The 12,073-nt window shown below is 33.8% G+C and overlaps 1 protein-coding gene across 1 annotated transcript in view; it reads left to right on the top strand.

The window, feature by feature from the left end:
* The window catches only part of JMY (junction mediating and regulatory protein, p53 cofactor), a 72,454-nt gene that overhangs the window by 12,574 nt on the left and 47,807 nt on the right, over positions 1 to 12,073 (top strand). Inside the window, exon 2 of the mRNA XM_051971294.1 lies at positions 11,589 to 11,808. Within this exon, the coding sequence (XP_051827254.1) occupies positions 11,589 to 11,808 (220 nt within the window). The remainder of the gene's footprint in view (positions 1 to 11,588; positions 11,809 to 12,073) is intronic.

Below are 12,073 nucleotides of genomic sequence, written 5' to 3'. Positions count from 1 at the left end.
CTCTATCAACTGCACCACCTAGCTGCCCCTAGAAATGCTTTTGTAAATGTCAGTCTGTTTAGAGAAAATTCCATTTGCATCTAGTAAAGAGGAAAAGGAGCATTTTTATATTTTGAAATCTATGCTTGCAACATTCAGCAAATGTTATTCAGCCCTCTCTATCATGTATACAGATGATATAAGTACAAGATTTCAAAGCATGTACATGATACATAAAATCCATCTTTTAAAATAAGTGCATAAATATATATATATAGTGAGGTCTGATGTTAGAGATTATTTTTGGGGAAAGTTAAGAACATTTTCATGAAATGCATCATGAAATAGGTACTGTTTTGTGTTGACTTTGAGAGGGATGTATAAGTTGTCAGTAATCTTACATGTCAGAGGAAAATATTCAAGAATACCGAGTCAAAGTATGAAATAAGAAACTTGGGAAACTTTGTTCCAGGAATGAGTATTTCCAATTGGCTGCAGCATAGTGAACATGAATTGAGATGTGGGAAATAATATTTAATATATAATGTAGGATGGGTCAGCTTTTGGAAATCTTTTGAAGCCATACTGAGGAATTTGGTAGGCATTGAGAGTCAGTAAATGTTTAAGGAGATAACTAATATGGGTAGACATATACATGAGGAAGATTGATCAGGCACTACTCAGTGTGGTTTGGATTTATAAGAGATGTGAGGTATTTTCAGAGTTTATTGACCAATATGGCTTTACTGGTAATGTCACCGACTAAGATAATATAATAGGAGCAAAATGGATGGATTTTATTGTGGACATGGGTGAATTACTAGTGCTGCTGATAGGAAAGATCAAAGATTTAAAGTTGGAAGGAAACTTTGAAATTACTGAGATAGATAGGGAATTCTCAGAAAATAATTTGAAAAGTGAGCCCAGAACCTGGAGCTACTTCAACTCAAACTATCAAAGTGGTTATTTGAAGGCCATAGGTGGGGAACAGAGAAGAAGCCTGAAGAGATACTCTACTAACCTTGGAAGTAGGAAGGTGTACAAGAGAGCCTTAGGATGCAGTTAGAGTGGCAGGAAGAATTCAAAGTATATGTCCTGAATCCAAAAGAACTAAGTACTAATATTCAGGAGGGAGATTGTAGGGCATTGTCAGTGGAGACAGAAAGATCAGAAAAGATGAGAACTGAGTGAAATATAGTTTGATTTGTCAGTTAGCACTTGACTTTTGAGAGGGAGGGAGTAGGAGCGGAATCTAGTTTGCAAGAATTTGGAGAGTATGTTAGTGGGTTAGTGGTGAAGCAGTGAACCTAGATCTCTTAAATTATTCTTACTAACATTCTCCTAAATAAATAAAGCATAATACTAGTAGTATGCTCTCTTTAGCTAAGTCAAACGTTGTGGGAATACAATGTTGGATTGTTAAATCTTTTGCTTTAATCATAAACTGAGTTTTTTGAAGTTTGGTTACCAGTTTTTTGTAGTTGTTGGTTCAGTTATGTTCACCTACTCTTTATGATCTCATTTGGGGTTTTCTTGGCAGAGATACTGGAGTGGTTTGTCATATTCTTCAACTCATATTTTGTGTGTCTACACCATTGTATTGGGTTTGAAATTGTTAAATACCAGTGACATTATTTTGGTACTAAAAATGATTTGAGTTAATTTAGTATGAATGTGAATGATAGAGCTTTGTAAAAATAATGAGATTGTTGGATATTTTTATTCCAAGCTTTTGCTACAATTGTTTTGTCTTTCCAGAAATCTCCCTTCTGATTTCTATCTCTCAGATCAGACCTCTTTCTATATGATGATTCTTCTTAAATATTACCTCTTGAACAAAGCATGTTCCACTGTTATTCCTTCATTCTCTATAAAGTCTTTTTAAGCTTATTATGTAGATTACATGTATTATCATATATGCTATCACTTTAAAAAATCTCTTAGCATATATGAAGTCTCTTACTGTGATCTTTCAATGTATATATCTTGTATTTCTAATTCTGAGAACTTTCAAAGCATGGACTCTTTTTTGCCTTTTTGAGTTCTCATTAGAGAACAGGATGTTTAATCAATTCTAAATGACACAGAGCTAACAATTATTCATTTATCCACATATATAAAAATGTATACTTCATTAATGAATGATCTGATTTGGAGGTGATAAAATGCAGTCATATTTACCATTTATAATTTACAAAGAAATTAGTTCTTGATTATTTTACTGTATATGTTTTACAGTAGTTAATTTCTGTGCTTAGTATAAAAATTGCTACATAAATGAGATTATCACTTTTAGCAATTCCTGAAAGTTAACTAGATTATAATCACTGGACAACCAATTTTCTTCTCTTTTAAAGTTTTTTACTAGATTTTTTAATTGGTTTCTTGAATTTAGAAAAGTAGTTACTGCCAGTAGTTTTGTGTTTGTTGAAGGTAGATACTACTGTATGCCTTGCTGAGGCTTTGGGGAACTTCTGGGGTTCTAGGATTAGACTTGTTTTAAGTAGTCATTCCCCTACCTCCAACCAACCCTCTACTCAAATTGTTTCTCCCGAGCAGGAGAGTACTTATTTACTATTTGAACATTTGTTGGAAATCCCTGCAATGGGTGGAATGGAAAAGATAATTAGGAAATGGGAATATGAGGAGAGACAGTTTTCTGTTTATTCCAACAAAATGGGGGGAAGGAGGAGGAGAGTTTGATAGTTTATTTAATCCGTAAAGATTACTCTTATTTTTCTTGGAACTAATTTCCTATGAAAGAAAAAATAAGGCAAGGAAAGAGTAAGTTGATTCATCTGACCAACAACCCAGCTAGAGAAAGAAGAGTTCTTTTAAATTGTATACATAATGAAATTTTTATTTATGGTGAAATTCTGATTCCTGTTTAAGCTAAGTACCCTCTTACCAGAGGTTTTTAGGAAGTTGAGTTGTGATTATAGGAAAAGTCAGCCACTGTTGGTACAGTAAGGAGTTTCTCAAGGAGTAGATGGGGAGGGAAATGAAAAAAAAAAAAAATTAAGACGGAGCAATTTAAGGAGAGAGCTTAAGAGATTTTTCTTTGTTTCTGTTATAATTAATAAAGAAAGCAAAATTCTAAGTTTCAAGTGGAATTTCACTCATTTATTTATTCATTCATTCATTCATTCATTCATTTATTTATTATAATAACTTTTTATTGATAGAACCCATGCCAGGGTAATTTTTTTACAACATTATCCCTTGCACTTGGTTCTGTTCCGATTTTTCCCCTCCCTCCTTCCACCTCCTCCCCTAGATGGCAAGCAGTCCTATATATGTTAAATATGTTGCAATATATCCTAGATACAATATGTTTGCAGAACCGAATAGTTCTCTTGTTGCACAGGGAGAATTGGATTCAGAAGGTTAAAATAACCCGGGAAGAAAAACAAAAATGCAAATAGTTTACCTTCATTTCCCAGTGTTCTTTCTTTGGGTGTAGCTGCTTCTGTCCATCATTTATCAATTGAAACTGAGTTAGGTCTCTTTGTCAAAGAAATCCACTTCCATCAGAATACATCTTCATACAATATCGTTGTCGATGTGTATAATGATCTCCTGGTTCTGCTCATTTCACTTAGCATCAATTCATGTAAGTCTCTCCAAGTCTCTCTGTATTCATCCTGCTGGTCATTTCTTACAGAACAATAATATTCCATAACATTCATATACCACAATTTACCCAGCCATTCTCCAGTTGATGGGCATCTATTCAATTTCCAGTTTCTAGCCACTACAAACAGGGCTGCCACAAACATTTTGGTACATACAGGTCCCTTTCCCTTCTTCAGTATTTCTTCAAGATATAAGCCCAGAAGTAACACTGCTGGATCAAAGGGAATGAACAGTTTGATAACTTTTTGGGCATATGAGATTTTGTTTTTAAAAGAAAATAAGTAATTTTTACTTAATCTTTCCTTCTCAGGTCCATGTTTCCTGTGTCTTTGTAACTTCTCACAGCTATTAAAAGGACTACTATGGTGGTATCTATATGGTGAACTTCATAAAGGCATTCTTGTGTGTAAAACCTAAGACTGCTCTCATAGCCTTCCTTCTCAGCAATCTTAGAGGTCATTTACTTATATTATTACCTGTAAAGGTCCCCAGCAAGAGTTGGCAACAACACTGGATTTGGAGTCAGAAGATCTTGTTTTGAATCCCAGCTCTACTCTTTTACTATGTGGTCTTCAGTTTCCTAATAATGTAAAATGAGGAAGGCTGATTTCCAAATTCTTTTTTTTTTTTTTTTAAGTTTTCACTATTTTAAGCATTCTTTTTTAAAATTTTGAGTTCTATATTCTCTCCCTCTCTCTTCTTCCCCACTTCTTCTTCCCCACTTATTAGAAGTTTACATGTATCATCTCCTCATATAGGAATGTAAATTATTTTAAGTTTTTTGAATACATAAAAGTCCTTTATTTCATTAAATATCCATTCTATAAAGAGTTCTTTAAAGAGCATTTTTTGTGCCTCTTGACTCTGAGGCCAATTCTCTTTTTAAGGTATTCTTTTCTTTACTTCTTTACCAAGTTGCTAATTTAATCTTCATAATTTTCTTTTATCACTTTCATTTCTTTTCCCCATTTTTCCTTTACCCTTCTTATAGCTCTTATTTAAACTTTTCCAGAAATTCTTGTTAGGCTTATCCAAATAGCGTTTTTCTTTGAAGCGTTGCTTGTAGCTTTCATATTATTTTTGTCTTTCCAATATTTTATTTTTGTGTTCCTTGCTGCTATAGTAGCTTTTCATGGTCAAATTCGTACTAGTCTGTTTTTTGACTTTGAACTTTTGTTAAAGTTGAGATATTGTCTGTCCCAGGGGTCATTTTTTGGGGGGATGGGAATGATGCTGCTGTTTTCAGAACTGGTTCTGGGAAGTCTGTTGACGTTTCAGTGCTTTCACACATAGAGTGACTCTTGGGGAAAGGAGACCTTCTCTAGGTCTGCATTTTGATCTTTGCCCAGAAAGGGCCTCTGCTCAACTGCAGCAACAAGTGCAAGCACTCATCTCTGCCTGGGAACTGGGACTTGATCCTTTGTGACCAACCACAGCTCCTGTCTCTGCTTTAGACCTACAACCTAGAACTACTTATGGTCAGTAAGTTTCCTATCAGCACCAGCTTCACCCATTGCCAGCAGAAGGCCTTCTGATTACTTCTGACCAATTGTCCAACTCTTTTATGTGTCTAGGCTGGGAGGTCCTGAATTTGCTGCTGGCTCACACTCTGTGGTGTCATAGACTTCTGATAACCTTCTAAGGTGGGAAAAATGACTCAGGATGGAAAAATGTCTCTGGCTTTTAGTTGGCTTTATACTCCAAAATTTGATTTGAGGAGTTACTTTAAAGTTGTTTGAAGGGGAATGTTGGGAGTTTATTTAAGCTGGTACTTCTATCCACCATCTTGGTTCTGACCCCGATTTCCAGATTCCAAGAGCCTAAATGGCTGCCTAACCTCTTTGCTACAGTATTCTAGAACACAGAATCTGCTGAGGCAGCCTACTCTACTTTTGGATAGCTCTGATAGGAAGTTATATATTTATCAAAAATATGTCTGAAGCTTTTATTCATTGTTTTTGTTTCTTTTTTGGGCCAAGTAAAATGAATTTAATTACTCTTTCATATTACAGTTCTTCAAATGTATGAAGACAATTAACAAACTACTCTTAAGTCTTCCCTTGTGGGCTAAACTTCTACTTTTTCTTTAACTGATTCTCATGGGAGTGGTCTCTACCTCCTTCCCTCCTTCTCATTATATCTTACTTAACATCCTCTGGGCTCCAGTTCATTTTTCTTCCTTTATAAACTTTATAAACTAACTAACCCTCATCCCCAGTTATCTTTTAGAACTCTGCTTTGTCAACAGTTTAACCCTATTAATTTTACCAATTCTCCTTTCTTATTTTTGTTTCAACATAACTCCTTCAAGAGTCATTAAATCTGTTGTCATTTACTCATAGAATCTGAGTTAAAAGAAATCTAATAGTTATTGCAGCTTAAAATCATCTAGTAATTATTCCTAGACCAACTTATTTTTTGGTCCTTATTGATTTTTCCAGTGGATTAGAAAATTAATGTACTCTTTAAATGATGTAGTCTTCCATTGATTCTATTATCCTCATTTATTGTATACTGTACACTTTGAGTGATGTCTTCCATTGGCTATAGTCTTTCCTCATTTAGTGAATATGGTCTGTAGTCAATTGTTTAGCTGTAATTATTACTAACAGAATACAAAATATTGTATTAGCTAAAAGAGATAAACCAATTGAAAACTGTAATTGCATTTAAGATAACGTAATGTTGGAAAAGCATGAAACTTAATAGGAAGGAAGACGGATTAATAAATTAACAGTGTTAACTGAGATGCTGTGAGCCTTGGTGTTCAAGAGTATTAAGTTTAGTTTCTGCATAATAGCCCTGTAAAATACTGTTCAGCTTGGGAAATGAGCTATGTGTGGAGGATATATTGTGGGAATGTTAGTTATCTTTATAAATTCATTGTACTTTATATGTACCAATGTTTTTAAGTTTGCTACATTGTTTAATAATAATTCCTTGTAAATTGAGTGTACATTTGTATAAGATGGTAATATATAATGGTTTTCTTCAAAAATACATAAAACTTGGTATATATATATTAACGATCTATAGTTTCCTAATGCTTTGCTGTAAACAAATTTTACTTTAAAAAAGAGGAGTCAAAGCAAAGTGTTTGAGAACTTATTTGTTTTGTATTGGGAAGAACATCATGCATTAACTTGGCAGTGTGGGGCAAAATTTAAGTTATGCTTGCTGCCATTTATTTCTCTTCAACCTTTAGTATATTGTTTGTTATTCCTGAAGCTTTTGAGCAAATAACAAATAAATGAAGGATAGAGTTAGGGAATTGGGGCTCAAAGAAAGCATAGCTCTAGTTCAACTCATTTTATAAAGAAGGAGAATCGGTTCACATTTAGATAAATGACACTTATTCAGTGATTTATAGTTTACAGAGTGATTTGCATGTACGATTTCATTTGACTTGTGGGGAGGGACATAAATATACAAGTATTTGTTTCTCAGAATTTTGCTTAGTTTCTTCATCTACACAGTGAGGATTAATGATTTGACCCAAAGCAACATAACAAGTAGTTAGTAGTGAATTCAGGATTTGAACCCAAGCTTCCTGACTATGGATCTATTTTTCTTTCCACCAAATTATATTGCCTTCTAAACAGAAAGGAATTATTTTTAAAATGCTAGTGGTCTATATCCAGAGATAGCTTACTAATCATTGTAACAGCACCATCATTAATTTTTTATTATTGTACATTGAGACAGAGTTCCAACTTAATTTGCATGTCCCAAGACTGTGATATACTGTTGAAACTTAAGCCATTTTAAATAGAGATTATGCTATAGGACTCCTGAACTCTTAAATAATACATTTTAAAATAAAGGGTAGCAATCTTAAATTTCTTTGGAAATTGGAGCAAAAGTAAGAAAATAAAAGGAGATAGTCTGTTTATTAACTTGTCTTTTTGTGGTTTCATCCTTTGGAAGTACTCTGTCTTTAATTGTGTCATTGGCTAGTAACGCAAAAGATACTACCATAACTTTCCCAGTGAGTGACAACATGATTGAGCTTTTCACCATTCCTACTAGATAGAAATGGTCATTCAAACCTAAATAGAGGTACATATCTTTTCTGAATTTTGATTGTCTTGTATTTGCAGTTATTAATTTTGTATAGCTTCTCCTTTGGTGTCCACCCCAGTTTCCTAAATTGGGACCCCATATAGGGTCACGAAATTATGATTATTTATGAGTAAATGATTTTGTACACCTATTTTTATATTTCTATATACCTATATACCCCTTACATAAGGGGTCATAAGTGGAAAAACTTTAAGAAGCCTTGGTCTAAATTATTGATTTGAAATGAATGGTCCAGGTACCTTCAAGCATCTGAAGAGTTTCTGTAGTCAGGTTCCCCAAAGAGATAACCCTTTGGGGCAAGAAGAACATATTGTAAATAGGGGAGCCATATCAAAGTTTACATTCACCAGCTTCATTAAAATAATGATTGAATCATATAATGTGCATATAATACTAATGATGTTTTGTGGAAGCCTTAAAAAGTAGGATTGTGATTGAATTATGAGTCTGAAAATTTGGTTTTAGAAGTTTCTTTGTGTAATAATTCTAGTCAAAGGACTAGGGCATGGGAGGAAAAATGATCCTAGTGAAATGTTATTTTATGTTTATGAAAATAACATAATTCTGCCTATCTTGGGTATCTATAACAAGGCACTGTGTAGTAAATCATGGATTCTTTGCCCCAGAACCACCAACTTTTCAGGAATTTTCATGTTTTCAAGATGATCAGATACTGCCAGTATTTTATTCATGTACTATTAAAAAAAAAACAGCGAAAATTCCCTGGATATTTTAAAAATTATGAATAATATTTTTTACAACTGTGAAAAAATAGTATTACCTCTGATTACTTCCATATTGATTTTACAATGTAATTTATTTGTTATCTTGCTCAGAAATTTCAGTTTTTCATGGGCCAACTTAGTTTAAGAATGTGGTTGAAAAGAGAAGTCAGGCCATTAGCTCCTCAGACTTTTGCTTGTTTGCAAACCCCAGTGTGCTTAATCTGGTGTCACACCCTAGGATAGGCTTTTGCCTATCCTTGTACTATTAGGAAGGACTTGATCTTCCCCCAAAACAACAGACCCTGATAGTTCTAGGCCCCTATCAATCAACAATTGACTTGTCTTAATTATCAGAGAGGATTGCTATTAACTACACTTGATTGCCAACCCGTTTTTCCTAGCCATAGCCACTTGTAATGCTTCAAAACTATCCTGACTTCCCTCCATACCTAGGTATCAGTAAAGACAGTTCCCTTCTTATTAGGAATGAGATGCTAATCTTACTGAGGTGGCCAGTTTGATCCACTTTGTGAATGCTGTTAATGAACTGATTTTGCTCGAATATGTGCCTCAGTTTACCTTTGTTGTATTTATTCACTACAAAACAAAGTTGAAACTTAGCATTGTGCCATAATTAAATTGGTAAACTGATCATTTTAAAAAGCAGAATTAATAGTTTGGTAAAGTAGAAATAAAAACACTTCTCTTTAATCTCGATTATCATCATGTTAGAAATAGTGCAAAGTGTGGCACATATTGGGTCACTTAAAGGTTTTTGTGATACACCTAATTTTATTTGCAAAATTTCAATTTATAGGCAATTTTTCAGGAACATACATCCTTTATAAAGTGAGAAATATACATTGTACATATATGTGTATGTGTGTATATATATAGTTTGAAAGATAGTAAATTCAATTAAGAATGTAGAAATCAGAATGCTGAAGTAGGATCTCTTGGCTATTTCCATAACATCACTAATTATTAAATTAAAAATAATTGAATCAAATTTCAAGAAGAGAAAAAAGTTATTTTTGTGAAGGAAGGGTTTTATTGGATTTTTTAAAAATACCTACTTAAAATTTTATTAAATCTTTCTAATAAGCTCTTGTTCACTCAGTAATAATAGAGTTTTGTGTTGAAGAGTAAGATATATACTATTCAAAATATGACTGGTTGATCTATGACTAAAAAAATGAGTTACTCAATTTGCCTTTATTGTCAAGAAACCTAACATATTCAGAAAATTCTGCGTGCTAGTTCTTCCTTTAAACTATTAATGCTGTCTCCTCACTTCTTTTAAGTTTTGTCTGTCTAAAACCCCTGGTTTCATCTTTTTGTTCTTCTAGTTTCCTCCTTGAATTACTCTCAAGATAATGCTACACTGGCCAAGTGTTGTGTCTGTCTTGTCTATCTTTCCTCTTTCTCTCCTCTCTTCTGTCTCTTCCTCTCTCTCCCTCCCCATCTCCTTTCCTTCCTTCCTCTCTCCCTCTTCTCCTTCCTTTCTCTCTCTCCCTCCCCTTCTCTCCCTCTTTTTCTTTCCCTCTCTCTTCCCCCCTTTTTCTTTCTTTCTTCTCTTCTCCCCTCAACTCCTTTCTACTCTTCTTTTCAGTTCCCTGCTTACCTCTGCTTTTCATTCCACCAAGCCTCTTCCCGTTCTTTAACCATTTTGGGTTTTCCCTTTCTCCCTTTCCTTTGTCTCCCCCTTTCTAAAAAAGCCATGAAGTAGACATGGACTAGAACAAGTAACCCAGAAGTAAAAAAAGATTAAGAGTTGGTTTTTATATATCTCTTTGAGATCTTGACCACTGTGTTTTTTGTTTTGGGGGGGATTTTTTTTTTTTTTTTTTTTTTTTTTGGTATCCTAAGCTCTTAGAGGATACTGATAACCTACAGTATTGGGTCTACTTGATTATACATTCATAATACGTGTCCAAAATACGTTCTTATGTACTGACTTTTGACCTGTCCATCCTCCTGAAGCTTATGATCCCAGAGAAGTCATTTTTCATTCACTTAAGTTAGGTCAAACATTTAAGTATGATTATTGATTTCATTTAGGAGAATGTACCATGTTTTTAGATTTGCTACAATAGTAGTATAGTGGCTTCTATAAATAAGAGCATGGCTTTCATTGTTCATAAGAAGATTGCCTTTCACATTTAGGCTTTTCTTTGGAATCCTCTCTAATAGTGACACATCAAGTAAAGTTCTCCCTGACTCTTTCAAGAAAGTTTATATGGGAAAAATTTGATGGAGAGAGCCGCTAAAGTGACATTTTGCATATTGTTTTTAGTAATTAGTAAACAATAAGCATGCTGGCATTTTACTTTCTGCTGTAGAATCAGTTAAAGAAGCTTAGTTGTTCTTGTCTCATCCTTTTCTGTGTGCCCTTAATATGTGTGTAAAATATATCAAATAATGTCAAAGTAATTGCAGGAGTGATTATTGATATTTTCTTGATCTTTTTTGGTGATAACAATGTATATCAATTGTATTTCTGTCTCTCCCTACCATCATCATAGTTGTGTTGATTTCATCACAGATCTCTAGGATTTATACTGGCTCTGACCCTATAAGTTTATAATAAATATAACATAAGTAAGTTTTATTGTGAATCATTGGTGTTTTGGGTAGTTGTCTCTGCTTTGTGAAGGAGATAAAGACTGACTGAGCTGGTTTCTAGGTTCTTTTTTTTTTTTGCCTGTTGAGGTGATAAATTTATGTTGGTTAAACTTTAAAATAAAATAATACTAGACTTTTATGTCTTGTTTTATTCAGGAAGCATGTACAGTGGATAGAGTACAGAAGACCTGCATTAGATAGAAGAAGGTCAGCATTTAAATTCTGACTTTGAAGCTTATTTGTTTTTTGACTATAATCAAGTCACAGAATCCTTCTGCCCTTTAGTTTCTGCACATATGAAATAGGAATATTATTAATTGTAGTCTCTACTTCACAGGATTTTAAGATCAAATGAGATAATGTAAACAATTAGGGGAATAGAGATCAACTTGAAAGCTGTTAAAATTATTTTACCAACTTTCTTCCCAATTGCTTTTCATAGTATCATATTAATAACTCATATTAAGCAGTTTATGTAATCAGTTTTCTTACTATTGGGGTTTCAATTTTATCCCTCAAATCTTCCAATTCTCTTTTCAGTTATTAGAAAAACATAAGAACACAGAGAGTATGGTGGAGCTTCTTGACCTATATCAGATGGAAGATGAAGCATATAGCAGTCTAGCAGAAGCCACAACTGAATTATACCAGTACTTATTACAGCCATTTCGAGATATGCGGGAACTTGCAATGCTGAGAAGACAACAGATAAAGGTACACTTTTTTTTTTTTTGCCTAATAATAGTAGGCTATCTGGATTGTTTGTAGTAGCCTCATATTTTGGTTTGACACTAGTGAAAATGCAATGGGTTGTCTTTTTCTTCTCACCCTTCCATCTGTCTTCGGTTGCTTAGTATAGACTTGGGACTTGGGGGGGGAGGGGGAGGGAGACTGTTCTGGAATTTCTTGTATTTAGAAGGTCCATAGTCATTAGGATGATTTGATAAGGTCACAGATTTTATGACATTCAGTTTTCATGTTTAGATAATGTGGCTTAGATTGATTGAAATGCAAGTATTAACAAT

The sequence above is a fragment of the Antechinus flavipes genome, chromosome 1 (assembly GCF_016432865.1).
Source record: "Antechinus flavipes isolate AdamAnt ecotype Samford, QLD, Australia chromosome 1, AdamAnt_v2, whole genome shotgun sequence".
Taxonomy (NCBI): domain Eukaryota; kingdom Metazoa; phylum Chordata; class Mammalia; order Dasyuromorphia; family Dasyuridae; genus Antechinus; species Antechinus flavipes.
The sequence above is the reverse complement of the archived record's forward strand: the minus strand, read 5'-3'. Positions and strand labels throughout refer to the sequence as shown.